The following is a 16,675-nucleotide window of genomic DNA, read 5'->3' on the forward strand; positions in this document are numbered from 1 at the left end:
TATACAGGACAGACATTTACTCTAAAGTCAGAAAATAAAATATTCTCTTTAAGGAGAACTCTAAAGAACAAAATAAAAGCACAACAAAACTCAAAACGCTAACAGCCGTTCAAAAATCTGGCATTTAGGGAACTTTCCAGAATGCTCGGTGGGAGGCGGAGGAGCAGCGGTTGCCCGAGCAGCGCACAACTAAGCGCTCCTTTCCACTCCACTGCGTGGGCCTCTGCCCTCTCACTGGCTGTAGAAAAAGGTGAAAGAAACCACTTACTATGATGTTTTCGGAGTCAAACCCAATGTTACTCTTGAAGAATTGAAGAAGGCATATAGAAAACTGGCCTTGGGGTGGCGTCTGTGGCTCAAAGGGGTAGGGCACCAGTCCCATATGCCAGAGGTGGCGGGTTCAAGCCCAGCCCTGGCCGAAAACCACAAAAAAAAAAAAAAAAAAAGGAAAACTGGCCTTGAAGTACCACCTTTATAAGAATCCAAATGAAGGCGAGAAGTTTAAACAGATTTCTCAAGCTTATGAAGTTCTCTCTGAGGCAAAGAAATGGGAATTATATGACAAAGGAGGAGAACAGGCAATTAAAGAGGGTGGAGCAGGTGGTGGTGCTGGTTCCCCCATGGACATCTTTGATAGGTTTTTTGGAGGAGGAGGAAGGATGCAGAGAGAAAGGAGAGGTAAAAATGTGGTACATCAGCTCTCAGTTACCTTAGAAGATTTATGTAATGGTGCCACAAGAAAACTGGCTCTGCAAAAGAATGTTATTTGCGACAAATGTAAAGGCCAAGGTGGTAAAAAAGGAGCAGTAGCGTGCTATCCCAATTGTTGAGGTACTGGAATGCAAATAAGAATTCATCAGATGGGACAGAAGAATACAAAAATTAGCCAGAGAGAGAGCAAGATGGCGGCCAAGTAACAGCTTCCTTGCATCTGGGCATGGTGAGTCTGGGGAGATAAAACTCCAGGCATCTCTGGCTGGTGGGAGCTGCCTATAATCATCCCTTTCAGGGATGTCAAAGGGAGTCAGCGAGAGACTCTGGACCCCAAGAGGACAAGAACAGTGGAAAACTGGCAAGTGGTTGCGTGTGTTCAATCGGCCTAATCCCGCCGACGGCTGTTTAGTACAGTAGCAGCAAGACTGCAAACCAGAAAGGCCTTACCTGTGAACTGTTTTGGTGTTTTTGGACTTGGCATTCAGTTGAACTGCCTTGGGGAGAGCTTGAGCAGGAGTGCGGAGAACTTTGGGCATTCTCTAGGGCCCCAGACTGAGCCGCTGAGCCGGACGGAGCTAATAGTATTTGGCTGTGGGCCACAGGGAGCCACTGAGAGAGAACTGCCCCAACAAGGTCCGACCTCAGGGTTGCAGAGCTAGGATCGGGCAAGAGCTAGTAACCTAGTGATGAGCAGCCTAAAGGCGGGCACTGAGCCACCTTATAGCCCTAACCCTCAGGGGCAGAATGAGACCAGTTTTGGCACACTAGATAAGTGGATAGCCACTTCAGCAGTGATTCTAGCAACAAGCACTTTCCTGGGAAAGCTTCTGCTTAGCAAGTTTAGAAGTTTAAAGTGCCTTTTAAAAGGGCTGAAGAGAGATTTAGGGTGTCTACCCTGTGGGGTTTGAAAAATTAGCGGAGGCCTCCAGTTGTATCAGCATTATGATTAACATCTCATACCCCAGAAGAACACCTGTTCCCCAGACAATATTCAACAAGATACATATACTGCTTTGTTTTTGGTTGGTTTTTTCTTTTTGCTTGTTTGTTTTTTGTTTATATTGATGATGCTATTGTTCATTTTTTAATTTCAACCTTTACTGTACAGATTTTTTTCTTTCTCAATTTTTCTAGTTTAAATACAATTTCCCATTGCTGCCTTTTTCAATGACTAGAACTTCATTTTTGCTAGTGTTTCTAATCCTATTATTTGGTTTTTTCACCCAATTTTATCCTGCAAAGTTTTCTGTTTGCTTGTTTTAGTTTGATTTATAGCATTTTTGTCTTTCCTCTCTACTTGGTGGAGGTGGGGTACTGTGTCTGCTCAAGTTAGCAAAGAGCTTCTGACCTCAAGGGAACCACCCAACCGGGCACCCCCAGAGGTTGGTGTTTTTTAAAGGTTCTGTCAAAGTACCCCACTGTACACCTATACTGCTCTGTCTTCCTCTTTCAGTGCCTCTCTTCTTTTTGTCAATATTCCCTTTTACCCACCCGCTCTCCTTTCTCTATTTTCTTTTCTTTCTTCTTTTTATCCCTTCTTATTCTTCAACCTACTCATCCTTCTGGTCCTGTACCAAAAGGAATCATTGAAACCTTAGTCCACAGGCAGAAGAACTTAAAGAGCAAGAGAAAGTAAAAGGAAAATTAGGGCAAGGAAACACATAAAAGAAATCATCACTCATGAGGAAGAATCAGCAGAAAACTCCAGGCGACATGAAGAACCAATCCAGAACAACTCCCCCAAGGAACCATGAGGTAGCTACTGCAGAGGATTCCACCTATAAAGAAATGTTAGAAATGACAGAAAGGGAATTTAGAATACACATGGTGAAAACAATGAAGGAAATGATGGAAACAATGAAGTAAACTGCTAATAAAGTGGAAAATAACCAAAAGGAAATCCAAAAACAGAATCAAATAACAGATGAACAATATGAAGAATATAGAAAGGATATAGCAGAGCTGAAGGAACTGAAGCAGTCAATTAGGGAACTTAAAGATACAATGGAAAGTATCAGCAACAGGTTAGACCATGCAGAAGAAAGAATTTCAGAGGTAGAAGACAAAGTTCTTAAGATAACTCAGATAGTAAAAGAGGCAGAAAAGAAAAGAGAGATAGCAGAATGTTCACTGACAGAATTACGGGACTTTATGAAGGGTTCCAACAAACGAGTTATAGGAATCCCAGAAGGGGAAGAAGAACGCCGCAGAGGAATGTAAGCCATACTAGAGAATATTATAAAAGAAAATTTCCCAAATATCACCAAATATTCTGACACACTGCTTTCAGAGGGATATCAGACCCCAGGTCACCTCAACTCTAACCGAGCTTCTCCAAGACACATTGTGATGAACCTGTCCAAAGTCAAGACAAAAGAAAAGATTCTGCAAGTTGCCAGGAGTAAGCACCAGTTGACCTACAGGGGCAAATCCATCAGAGTGACTGCAGACTTCTCTAATGAAACTTTCCAAGCAAGAAGACAATGGTCATCTACCTTTAATCTACTTAAACAGAACAATTTCCAGCCTAGAATTCTGTACTAAGCTAAGCTTTAAAACTGACAGAGAAATCAAATCACTTACGGATATACAAACATTGCAGAAATTCGCCACAACAAGACCAGCTCTACAGGAAATACTTCAACCGGTGCTACACACTGACCACCACAATAGATCAGCAGCAAAGTAAGAAAATTAAAAGCAGAAATTAAAGGACAGAACCTAACCTCCACACTGATGCAAAAGATAAAACTAAGCAATGGACTCTCACAAAATAAGATGACTAGAATACTACAACACTTACCAATTATCTCAATAAATGTTAATGGCTTGAATTCGCCACTGAAGAGACATAGATTGGCTGACAGGATTAAAAAATATAAGCCATCCATTTGCTGTCTGCAAGAAACACACCTGGCTTCAAAAGACAAATTAAAACTCCAGGTCAAGGGTTGGAAGACAATTTTTCAGGCAAATGGAATTCAGAAGAAAAGAGGAGTTGCGATCTTATTTTCAGATACATGTGGATTTAAAGCAACTAAAGTCAAAAAAGACAAAGATGGTCACTTTATATTGGTCAAGGGAAAAATACAACAAGAAGACATTTCAATTCTAAATATTTATGCACCCAATTTAAATGCTCCCAGATTCTTGAAACAGACTTTACTCAGTCTGAGCAATATGATATCCGACAATACCATAATAACAGGGTACTTTAACACTCCTCTTACAGAGCTGGACAGATCCTCTAAACAGAAATTAAACAAAGATATAAGAGATTTAAATGAGACCCTAGAACAACTGTGCCTGATAGATGCATATAGAACATTCTATCCCAAACATAAAGAATATACATTCTTCTCATCACCCCATGGAACATTCTCCATAATTGATCATATCCTGGGACACAAAACAAATATCAACAGAATCAAAAGAATTGAAATTTTACCTTCTATCTTCTCAGACCATAAGGCACTAAAGGTGGAACTCAACTCTAACAAAAACGTTGAACCCCACACAAAGGCATGGAAATTAAACAATCTCCTGTTGAATAACAGATGGGTGCAGGAAGAAATAAAACAGAAAATCATTAACTTCCTTGAGCATAACAACAATGAAGACACAATCTACCAAAACCTGTGGGATACTGCAAAAGCAGTTTTCAGAGGAAAATTCATCGCTTTAGATGCCTACATTCGAAAAACAGAAAGAGAGCACATCAACAATCTCGCAAGCCATCTTATGGAATTGGAAAAAGAAGAACAATCTAAGCCTAAACTCAGTAGAAGAAAAGAAATATCCAAAATCAAATCAGAGATCAATGAAATTGAAAACAAAAGAATCATTCAGAAAATTAATGAAACAAGGAGAGGGTTTTTTGAAAAAATTAACAAAATAGATAAACCATTGGCCAGACTAACAAGAAATAGAAGAGTAAAATCTCCAGTAACCTCAATCAGAAATGATAAAGGGGAAATAAGAACTGATCCCACAGAGATACAAGAGATCATCTCTGAATACTATCAGAAACTACGCCCAGAAATTTGACAATGTGAAGGAAATGGATCAATATTTGGAATCACACCCTCTCCCTAGACTTAGCCAGGAAGACATAGAGCTTCTGAACAGACCAATTTCAAGCACAGAGATTAAAGAAACAATAAAAAATCTTCTAACAAAAAAATGCCCTGGCCCAGATGGCTTCACACCAGAATTCTATCAAACCTTCAAGGAAGAGCTTATTCCTGTAGTGCAGAAATTATTCCAAAAAATCGAGGAACAAGGAATCTTCCCCAACACACTCTATGAAGGAAACATCACCCTGATACCAAAACCAGGAAAAGACCCAAACAAAAAGGAGAATTTCAGACCAATCTCACTCATGAATATAGATGCAAAAATTCTCAATAAAATCCTAGCCAATAGATTACAGCTTATCATGAAAAAGGTCATACATCATGATCAAGTAGGTTTCATTCCAGGGATGCAAGGCTGGTTTAACATACGCAAGTCCATAAACATTGTCCACCATATTAAAAGGGGCAAAAATAAAGATCATATGATCCTCTCAATAGATACAGAAAAAGCATTTGATAAAATCCAGCATCCTTTTCTAATTAGAACACTGAAGAGTATAGGCATAGGTGGCACATTTCTAAAACTGATTGAAGCTATCTATGACAAACCCACAGCTAATATTTTACTGAATGGAGTAAAACTGAAAGCTTTTCCTCTTAGAACTGGAATGAGACAAGGTTGTCCTCTGTCACCTTTACTATTCAACATAGTGCTGGAAGTTCTAGCCAGTACAATTAGGCAAGACAAGGAAATAAAGGGAATCCAAATGGGAGCAGAGGAGGTCAAACTCTCCCTCTTTGCTGACGACATGATCCTATACTTAGAGAATCCTAAAGACTCAACCACAAGACTCCTAGAAGTCATCAAAAAATACAGTAATGGGGCGGCACCTGTGGCTCAGTCGGTAGGGCGCCGGCCCCATATACCGAGGGTGGCGGGTTCAAACCCGGCCCCGGCTGAACTGCAAACCAAAAAATAGCCGGGCATTGTGGCGGGTGCCTGTAGTCCCAGCTACTCGGGAGGCTGAGGCAAGAGAATCGCTTAAGCCCAGGAGTTGGAGGTTGCTGTGAGCTGTGTGAGGCCACGGCACTCTACCGAGGGTGATAAAGTGAGACTCTGTCTCTACAAAAAAAAAAAAAAATACAGTAATGTTTCAGGATACAAAATCAATGTCCACAAGTCAGTAGCCTTTATATACGCCAGTAACAGTGAAGATGAGAAGCTAATTAAGGACACAACTCCCTTCACCATAGTTTCAAAGAAAATTAAATACCTAGGAATATACCTAACGAAGGAGATGAAGGACCTCTATAAAGAAAATTATGAAATCCTCAGAAAGGAAATAGCAAAGGATTTTAACAAATAGAAGAACACACCATGCTCATGGACGGGAAGAATCAACATTGTTAAAATGTCTATACTTCCCAAAGCAATCTACCTATTCAATGCCATTCCTATCAAAATACCAACATCGTACTTTCAAGATTTGGAAAAAATGATTCTGCATTTGTATGGAACCAGAAAAAACCCTGTATAGCTAAGGCAGTTCTTCGTAATAAAAATAAAGCTGGGGGCATCAGCATACCAGATTTTAGTCTGTACTACAAAGCCATAGTGGTCAAGGCAACATGGTACTGGCACAAAAATAGAGACATAGACACTTGAAATCGAATAGAAAACCAGGAAATGAAACTAACATCTTACAACCACCTAATCTTCGATAAACCAAACAAGAACATACCTTGGGGGAAAGACTCCCTATTCAATAAATGGTGTTGGGAGAACTGGATATCCACAGGTAAAAGACTGAAACTGGACCCACACCTTTCCCTACTCACAAAAATTGATTCAAGATGGATAAAAGACTTAAATTTAAGGTATGAAACAATAAAAATCCTCAAAGAAAGCACAGAAGAAACACTGGACGATACTGGCCTGGGGAAAGACTTCATGAAGAAGACTGCCATGGCAATTGCAACAACAACAAAAATAAACAAATGGGACTTAATTAAACTGAAAAGCTTCTCTACAGCTAAGGAGACAACAACCAAAGCAAAGAGACAGCCTACACAACGGGAAAGGATATTTGCATATTTTGATTCAGACAAAAACTTGATAACTAGGATGTATAGAGAACTCAAATTAATCCACATGAAAAAAGCCAACAATCCCATATATGAATGGGCAAGAGACATGAATAGAACCTTCTCTAAAGCAGACAGACAAATGGCTAACAAACAAGAAAAAATGTTCATCATCCCTATCTATTAGAGAAATGCAAATCAAAACCATCCTGAGATATCATCTAACTCCAGTAAGAATGGCCCAGTAAGAATGGCCACATCCACAGATGCCGGCGTGGATGTGTAGAGAAGGGAACACTTTTACACTACTGGTGGGACTGCAAACTAGCACAACCTTTCTGGAAGGAAGTATGGAGAAACCTCAAAGCACTCGAGCTAGACCTCCCATTTGATCCTGCAATCCCATTACTGGGCATCTACCCAGAAGGAAAAAAATCCTTTTATCATAAGGACACTTATACTAGACTGTTTATTGCAGCTCAATTTACAATTGCCAAAATGTGGAAACAGCCTAAATGCCCACCAACCCAGGAATGGATTAACAAGTTGTGATATATGTATACCATGGAATACTATTCAGCCATTAAAAAAAATGGAGACTTTACATCCTTCGTATTAACATGGATGGAAGTGGAAGACATTATTCTTAATAAAGCATGACAAGAATGGAGAAGCATGAATCCTATGTACTCAATTTTGATATGAGGACAATTAATGACAATTAAGGTTATTGGGTAGGGAAGAGAGAGGGAAGGAGGGAGGGGGCGGGGCCTTGGTGTGTGCCACACCTTCTGGGGGCAAGACATGATTGCAAGAGGGACTTTACTTAACAAATGCAATCAGTGTAACCTGGCTTATTGTACCCTCAATGAATCCCCAACAATGAAAAAAAAAAAATTCATCAGATGGGACCTGGAATGGTTCAGGAAATTCAGTCTGTGTGCATGGAGTGCCAGGGCCATGGAGAATGGATCAGTCCTAAAGATCAATGTAAAAGCTGCAATGGAAGAAAGATAGTTCCAGAGAAGATTCTGGAAGTTCATATTGACAAAGGCATGAAAGACAGCCAGAAGATAACATTCTATGGTGAAGGAGACCAAGAACCAGGATTGGAGCCTGAAGATATTATCATTGTGTTAGATCAGAAGGACCGTATTGTTTTTACTCAACAAGGAGAAGATCTGTGCATGTGTATGGATATACAGCTGGCTGAAGCACTGTGTGGCTTCCAAAAGCCAGTATCTACTCTTGACAACTGAACCAGTCATCACCTCTCATACAGGTCAGATTGTCAAGCATGGAGACATCAAGTGTGTGCTAAATGAAGGCGTGCCAACTTATCATAGACCATGTGAAAAGGGTTGCCTAATCATCGAATTTAAGGTAAACTTTCCTGAAATGGCTTTCTTTCTCCTGATAAACTCTCATTGCTGGAAAAACTTCTACCAGAGAGGAAGGAAGTAGAAGAGACTGATGATTGGATCAAGTAGAACTGGTGGACTTTGATCCAAATCAGGAAAGACGGCACCATGACAATGGAGAAGCATATGAGGATGATGAACATCATCCCAGAGGTGGTGTTCCGTGTCAAACCTCTTAATGAGGCCAGTGAATGACACTCATGCTGGCATTTTATGTGCAGTAACGAATGAGTGAGGGACTGTAATCATAATATGCTCACTACTTGCTATTGTTTCTGTTTTAATATTCAACTATAGTAGTGTTTTAAAGGTTAAATGAAGAATAAATGCAAATATAAAAGCTCTGACTTTGCCCTGTATGATTTCGGTGTGCAAGATGAAATTTAATACCTGTTAAAAACTACTTTAAAAAAGAGTTCCCTAGCATTTGTTAGGCCAAACCTTATAACTGATTCAGCTGTGTACGTGAACAAGCTTAGCATGAAATGGTAGGTGTCTGCAATGGCTTCAGGGTATGACCCTTCATTGTTAAGCTATGAAATTAAAACTCTGTATTTAACTGGCAATCAGATAAAGAAAACTTAATTTGTAGAGAAGTGTTGGTGTGTATAGTTAATTTGTATTGAGTGGGATTCATTGTGATGCCTCTGCATTTATTATTTTGCCTCAACTGTTACTTGAAGATTGCATAATATATCATTTATCCTGTGTTATCAGTAATAGAAAAGTTGCCTTAGCAAACAGAGGGTTTATCATAATATGCTGCTTCTCGAGAGCATGCACTTACAGAATTGCATTCCATCTGTGCCATCCATATGTAATATATGCATATACGTGTAACTTGACCAGACTTGTTTATTTTTTCCCTCCCTCTTCTCTTTGGACCATGATAAACCCCTGAGTAGTGACTTCTAGAAGTGAGTAATTTAGAAGTTAAAGTGAAGAGACCTTTATGTGGAGAAGTAATTTGCATGCATAATTTAGGAAAGTTTTCTTTAGGTATGTTACAGGCTTTCTTTAAATCATTTGACTTTAATGCTCCAAAGTAACTGTAATTTAATGTTGATAGTATAGCAAATGATGAATAGCTTTAATTGTATGTTTAAAAGTTTACGTATGTTCACGTGCTTAAATCTGGGTGTCAGATATTTAAGCAGTTCTTGAAATGTATGAATGTCTCCTTAATATATTGGTTACTAAGAAAAAAAATCTGGTATTTAATTATGACCATTTATCTTACAGTGGATTATGTTTTACCTGGGATTTTGTTGTCCTTGGACTGAAAAACTCTAGCCCTTGGGTCTGCTATTTTCTGCCCCAACTAAACCTGATATTCAAAGTCCTTATTAAGTAGCCCCTAGAACCTACTTCTTGGTTCTAATAAATTATTTTTACTTCTTCATATTCACTGATTAATCAAGACAGAGAAAACAAAGATGACTTTAAAATACCTAATACCCATTCCCTCGGCATTGAACATTAAATAAAATATTTAATATTTGTGTACAAAGACATGTACAAACTGTGAGAGAAAAACAAGATACAATTATACAACTATAATTGTTATAAGGACCATAAAGACTTAAAAGACAAAAATATTGTGAGAGTTTTGAAACAGTGCCATGAGAAAGATTTCTCAGAGAGACAATCTGAGCTAGTAGAAGCATGTAGTGAATGAAGGACAGTAGTGGAGAAACAAAGAAGGCCTTCGATGTCACCTAAGGACTATGACTTCATTTAGTTGAAAAGAGTCATCACAATTTCCCAAGAAACATCATGTTTTACAAAGTATGGCAATAGTTTAAGAATGACAATAAAAGCCTAGCATAAGGCCAAGCGCAGTGACTTACACCTGTAATCCCACCATTCTGGGAGGCCAAAGTGGGTGGACCTCCTGGGCTTAGTAGTTCAAGACCAGCCTGAGCAAGAGTGAGACCCATTTCTACTAAAAACACAACTGGCTAGGCATTGTGGCAGGTACCTGTAATCCCAGCTACTTGGGAAGCCGAGGCAAGAGGAACCCTTGAGCCCAGGAGTTTGAGGTTGCCATGAGCTATGATCTTGCCATGGCATTCTACCCAGGGCAACAGAGTAAGACTCTTCTCTCAAACATAAATAAATAAATAAAAAGAAGAAAAAAAAAAGGTGGGTTTAAAAGACATGTAAGAAATGGCATTCTACCCAGGGCAACAGAGTGAGACTCTTCTCTCAAAAAAAAAAAAAAAAGAAGAAGAAGAAGAAGAAGAAGAAAAAAGAGGTAGATTTAAAAGACATGTTAGAAAGAGAAATGAGGCTTGGCACCTGTGGCTCAAGTGGCTAAGGCTCCAGCCACATACATCTGAGCCAGTGGGTTCAAATCCAGCCTGAGCCCGCCAAACAATAATGACAGCTGCAACCAAAAAACAGCCGGGCGTTGTGTAGGGCGCCTGTAGTCCCAGCTTCTTCGGAGGTAGAAGCAGGAGAATCGCTTGAGCCCAGGAGGTTGAGGTTGCTGTGAGCAGTGATGCCACAGCACTCTCCCCAGGGCAACAGCTTGAGGCTCTGTCTCAAAAAAAAAAAAAGAAGGAAAGAAAGAAATGAAAAGATGTGGTGACATGCATATGGGGAAAGAATGACCAGTTGAGTCTGAAGACAACAGTCAAGGCTCCCAGTTTAGAGTTAATAGAAGTGTAAACATCTTTATCATGAACCATTCCTTGTACCTGGATTATCTTTACCTTCCCGGCTCTAAGTCCAAATTCTGGCTCCCCCTTTAAGACCTGTCAAATTCCACCATTATTTATAAAGTCTTCCTCTGAACTTTTTCCCTTCTTCCCAAACAGTTCAGGGTCTTATACATATTTACCACTGAATGCATCCAGCACTTTGTTGTGCCTTTCCTGAGATTTGCTATTCTTTATCCTAAAGCATTTATCTATTTGCAAGCCTAAAAAAAGCTTTCATATATGCTATGTCACTGATCCTGGAAAATAGTCAGGCACAGCACAAATTATTATTTTTATTTGATAGATGAGGAAAATTCAGCAAGATTAAATGATTTGCCATGCCACAGAACCTAAATTTGAGTTGGTCTTTTTGCTCTGTGATGCCTTGTCTTATATTCCCTTTGAGACTGTATAGCTCCTTGAAAACAAAGTTTAATTTCTGGACAATCTTTAATGAGATTAATAAAATTCAAATAAGTTAAAAATATTTTTTATTTAAGTAAGTTGCTGAATATAGAATAAATGGTATCTTTTATGACAGGATTACAACCTTTTAGTTCTAGCAAAAATCTTTTGGTAAAAGCTAAATACATATTTTTTAGAGAAGGTGCTGTAACTGTGAAATACTCGTTTAAAATTCTGACAAAAGTCTGCACAAAATAAATATTTACCTGATGTATTGCCAAACCCATGCATGACAATGTTTCCTCAGGAGCATCTCTTAGTTCACTTGCTATACTTGGTATCAAGTTAGTTATTTCATCATCTTTTGTCAGTTCTTTAAAATCCACCAAAATACTTCCCTTTCTTTCTATTTCATCCTATAAAATATAAATGTATTAAAATCATAATTGGGCCGGGTGTGTTGGCTCACATCTATAATACTATCTGGGAGGATGAAGTGGGTGGACTGCTTAAGCTCAGCAGTTTGAGACCAGCCTGAGCAAGAGCAAGACCCTGTATCTACTAAAAACAGAAAAACTAGCCAGGCATGTGGGCAGTGTGGCAGGCACCTATAGTCCCAGCTACTCAGGAGGTTGAGCCCAATGGATTACTTGAGCTCAGTAGTTTAAGGTTGTTGTGAGCTACGATGACATCATAGCACCCTACCCAAGGCAATATGGTGAGACTGTCTCAAAAAAAAAAAGGTTCGGCACCTGTGGCCAGGGCCCGCCAAACAATGACAGCTGCAACCAAAAAATAGCTGGGCATTGTGGCAGGTGCCTGTAGTCCCAGCTACTTGGAAGGTGGAGGCAGGAGAATGGCTTGAGCCCAGGAATTGGAGGTTGCTGTGAGCTGTGATGCCACAGCACTCTACCCAGGGCGACAGTTTGAGGCTCTGTCTCAAAAAACAATAAAAATAAAACAACAACAAAAAATAATTGTTTCTGTAGTCAATTAGCATAACTTAGCATTGAATTATACACTTTTTGAGAGAGCATATAATATTTACATAGTGATAATGGTAAATGCTATATAAATATAAGCTTTGTGCCAAGTATGGTTCTCTAATACTTTAAATATATTAACTTATGTATGCCTTTTAACAATCCTTTGAGGTTGATCAACTGAAAGAAAAAACTGATGCAAAGAGAAGTTATATAATTCACCAAAGTCCACACTGGAGGTAAGTGGCAGGGATGACTCATATGATCACAATCATAGCACCTCAAACACACATAAAGTTGGACTGGCAGTTTTGTTGTTAAGAATCTTACCTTGTCATATAAATCAATATGCCTTGTGAAAAATTTTTCAAATGCTTGAATCTTCTCAATGAAAGGAGAACTATCACTGTAAACTAATCCAACAAATATGGCATTAGCACAAATAATCACACATGTGCAAGCATATTTTTCATTAGATGAAAGAAACCCTATATACGTGCTAGGCGATTATTTTCCAATTGCTTTATATTTTGATTGCACTTAAATAAGAACTGTTATAGAATAAATACTCATTTCTAAAACAAGTTTAGGTCTGTATTTCCTGAAATACAGACAGAAAGGGCCTCTCTCTAAAACCGCCCAGTATCTGGGAAACTTCGTTTTGAATCTTTCATATTTAATAGTACATATGAGTTCAAATAGCTCACACAAAAAAACTTAAACCAAAACTACGACCAAAGCCAGACACATGACCTTTTATACTGAAACAGAGCTGAAGACAATCAAAGGAGAGATCTGATCTCTTGACAGACCAATACAAAATTCTGTTCCGGAAATTGTAAAGCTATTATTTTTATACCCTAAAGTTCTGCAATACTTTCAAACTGTTCTCCTACAGAAAATGTATAATGAAGTAGTTTGGAAGAACAGCCAGTCAAATATAAGCTGGTGAAACCTCTTGAAATCCATCTTTAGGACTAATCCAAAGATCTCTTATAGTGTAGTGTACTGCTAAGAGAACAACATGAGTTTGGGTGTGGCTAATGCATCCTAAAGCAACCAGGGATCACTTATGAAAGTGATCTATAAATAGAAAAAAAACTCATACTCCAAAAAGAGAAAACATTTGTAAAGTACACTATTCATTCACAAACTGAATAGTGAGTGGCTAGTATATAGGGCAGGGTCCTTGACCTCAAACAGTTTTAAGTCTACTGGGTCAAATACACACGCATACATATATATACATATACATGACGCATAACTCATCAAAAGAGACATAACAGATATATTTTATAACAAGAGCACAGAAGAGACAGTTCCTCACACCTATACAAACACATATGCATTGTTACTGCTTTTCTTGATTATCAAACAGATTTCTTAACCATGTTTCTACACAAAGCTGCATTGGTTATTGCCTCCTAGTTCTAAGCTAACCATTCTATTTTCTGTTCTGTGATGCTATGCTCGAGATTTACACTCTCCATTTTCAAGACTCCCTTCAACTTCTGCCAATTGGAGGTACTTTAGAGACTGGAAGGCAGCAGAAAGTAAGAAAGAAATTTATTCTTTATTTTATTTTATTCATTTATTTATTTATTTATGTTGAGACAGTCTCAAGCTATGGTCCTGCGTAGAGTACCATGACATCACAGCTCACAGCAACCTCAAACTCTTGGGCTTAAGCCATTCTCTTGCCTCAGGCTCCCAAGTAGCTGGCACTATAGGCATCTACCACAACACCCAGCTATTTTTTTTGTTGCAGTTGTCATTGTTTTTAGCTGGGCCGGGCAGGTTTGAACCCGCCAGCCTGGGTGTATGTGGCTGGTGCCCTATCCACTGAGCTACAGGTGCCACCAGGAATTTATTCTTGTTTCCAATTCTCTTCAGCATCTCTGCAGGTACAGAAGATAGCTAGATTGCTACAGTTGTAGTCCCCAGCTCTGAGCACCAAGTAATGTCCTCTCAGCTACCAGCAGCAACCAGCTTCATTTACCTCAGTAATCTGAGCACAACAAAGTCCAAGTACAGCTTTGTAGGGTGCCCTACAGAGGTCAAAACAATAGATATGTTGTCCCCCTCCACCCCCCCAAACAAAACCTTAGGCTTTGGTAACCTCAGAACTTCTTTTGTTCCTTCAGTCACAGGGATAGTTTCTTAAAGTTACCACTTTCTGGGGAATTACTGCAATTTGCTCTTTTAAGTCTTCCCCTGTGTATCAAATTCCCTGTATCAAGTCCCCTTTTTGAAATACCTAGTATGGTTTCTATTTTCCTAATAAAAAACCTAAAAGCAATGCTCTGAAAGATAAACATGATTCAATTGTTTGGGTAAACTAAGATTAACAGGGTATATGTCAATAAGCCAAATGAATTAATAATAGTATGAGATGTAGCATCGAAAGACAAGATAAGAAAATATAATTTATGGTACATTTTACACTTTTAACTCTACCTTCAGAGAAATAAAGCTTCCAGCCTTTATATGGTATGAATTTATCCAGTGTTGACTGAAGTAGCAAAGACTGTGGGGTTTGTCCTGAAAAAGAAATAGAATACTAAATTAGTAGAACCAGTAAACTTTCCTCCCCAATTTGCTTCTTCCAACAATGAGAATTTGATATGATATTAATGAAGTAGAGGTTTTGGTAAAAATTTGGGGATTTTTATACTGTATTCAAATACTTGCTTAAGGAGTAGCATCTAATAAAAGATAGACCGAAGTTTGAGATAAACTGTTTCCTATGATAGACATGAGTTGCTTCCTTCATGAAGGGAAAAAAAATTGAACAATCATTGACCTCACCTACCAGAATTATGTTTTCCTGTAGTTTTACTCAAGTTAGGTCTATGTTCTCTTTCTCTCCATTTTCCTGAAAAGTTCCTACCACTTCCTCTTTTCCAGCTTTGAAATCTTCCTCGTCCAAAACCTCTGCCTCTATGCTCTCCATTCATGTCTAAAAGACAGAAATTTTAAAAAGTCTTCACCAAAACTATTTGGAAAATAGTGCTCCTAAAAATGTACTAATAATAAAATAATATATCTAGGTTGGAGACTAGTAAAGAGGCTTGCAAGGTTGTACACTATAGTATGCAAAGTTGTACACTATGGTACAAGACCCAAGCATTCTGCAGTTACTCTTTTAATCTATATCAATTTTTAAAGCATATTATAGCACGGAATAATTTTATAGTTTAATAACTAATAACTATTAGTTTCATAGTTTCATTTAACCACACTAGAAGCTCATGAGCTAAAAATAAAGACTTATAATTACTTGTTTTCAAGAAGTTTCCCACAGTAGAAATGAAAGTAAGATAGGTTATTAATTCTAAGATAACTTGTTGCCAGTTGTTATTCTAAGATAATAAACTTGAGACCTTTTATAGGGTAATAATAGGATGAACATAACCCTGACCGGTCAGGCACTGAGAAATACATCATCATAGCTCCTTACACACAGTCAATTCTGCACTGTCACAAACACTTTCTGTGCAACTTTTTTGTAAACCGAAAACTGGTCTAAAAAATAGTCTACTTTAAAATAATTCACATCCTACGGATACCAGTAAATAAGAATATATCCATATACTTTAGTACAATTCATTGCAAGAGAGCCTATTCATCTTCATTAAAAGAATCTGGTTAATAAATAACTAAAAAGCTCACGATTTTAGGGCACGACAGGACTTTGAAAATCAATCTGACATTACACATTTTACAACCAATGTTCAGAGAAATTAAGCAAACTGCTCAAGATCAAAGCGGTGACAATACGGAAATCAACACTCCTTCAGGCTCTGAAGCTGAGGCGCTCCTTCAACAAGGCTACAGGCCATACCCTTCTCAAACGAGATAATATGGTGACAAGAGTTAACGATTCCAACATAAATCTAAGAGGTAAGAGTGGAGAACGAGACAGGCAGTTCCCGAGTAACAAATATCTGACTTAGGTACAACTCGCACTTACAAACAGGGCTGTTACAGGTAAATGTGTCTGTTCCAACTTACGTACAAATCCAATCTAAGAACAAACCTACAGAACCAAACTACCTTAAGCTGAAGCCCAAGCTTGTTCAAATTCCTTTTTGGCGCGTCTGTGACGCAACTTCCGTCCAAGGCATAAGCGAGCCCGGAGGGGTGGGGCGGAGTGCAGCCAATCCAGGAGTTCGGGCGGACGGAAGCCGGGAGGCCGCGGAGGCGGGGTGGGACGGAGTGCAGCCAATCCAGGAGTTCGGCCGGACGGAAGCCGGGAGGCCGCGGAGGCGGGGTGGGACGGAGTG

General features: G+C 38.9%; 1 protein-coding gene and 1 pseudogene across 2 annotated transcripts in view; one reads left to right on the plus strand and one right to left on the minus strand.

Annotated features, from left to right (window-relative positions):
- MCM8 (minichromosome maintenance 8 homologous recombination repair factor) overlaps positions 1-16,464 on the minus strand; it is a 53,531-nt gene extending 37,067 nt beyond the window's left edge. The window contains exons 1-5 of the mRNA XM_053573401.1: positions 16,363-16,464; positions 15,202-15,348; positions 14,847-14,930; positions 12,720-12,802; positions 11,673-11,822 (exon numbers count right to left, since the gene is read on the minus strand). Coding sequence (XP_053429376.1) covers positions 11,673-11,822; positions 12,720-12,802; positions 14,847-14,930; positions 15,202-15,346 — 462 coding nt within the window. The 5' untranslated portion in view covers positions 15,347-15,348; positions 16,363-16,464. The remainder of the gene's footprint in view (positions 1-11,672; positions 11,823-12,719; positions 12,803-14,846; positions 14,931-15,201; positions 15,349-16,362) is intronic.
- LOC128573304 (dnaJ homolog subfamily A member 1-like) lies at positions 487-8,640 on the plus strand (annotated as a pseudogene). The gene is made up of 2 exons (XR_008376429.1): positions 487-850; positions 7,771-8,640. The product of XR_008376429.1 is annotated as a dnaJ homolog subfamily A member 1-like (transcript).
- Positions 16,465-16,675: the final 211 nt, after the last annotated feature.

The sequence above is a fragment of the Nycticebus coucang genome, chromosome 21, assembly GCF_027406575.1.
Source record: "Nycticebus coucang isolate mNycCou1 chromosome 21, mNycCou1.pri, whole genome shotgun sequence".
Lineage (NCBI taxonomy): Eukaryota > Metazoa > Chordata > Mammalia > Primates > Lorisidae > Nycticebus > Nycticebus coucang.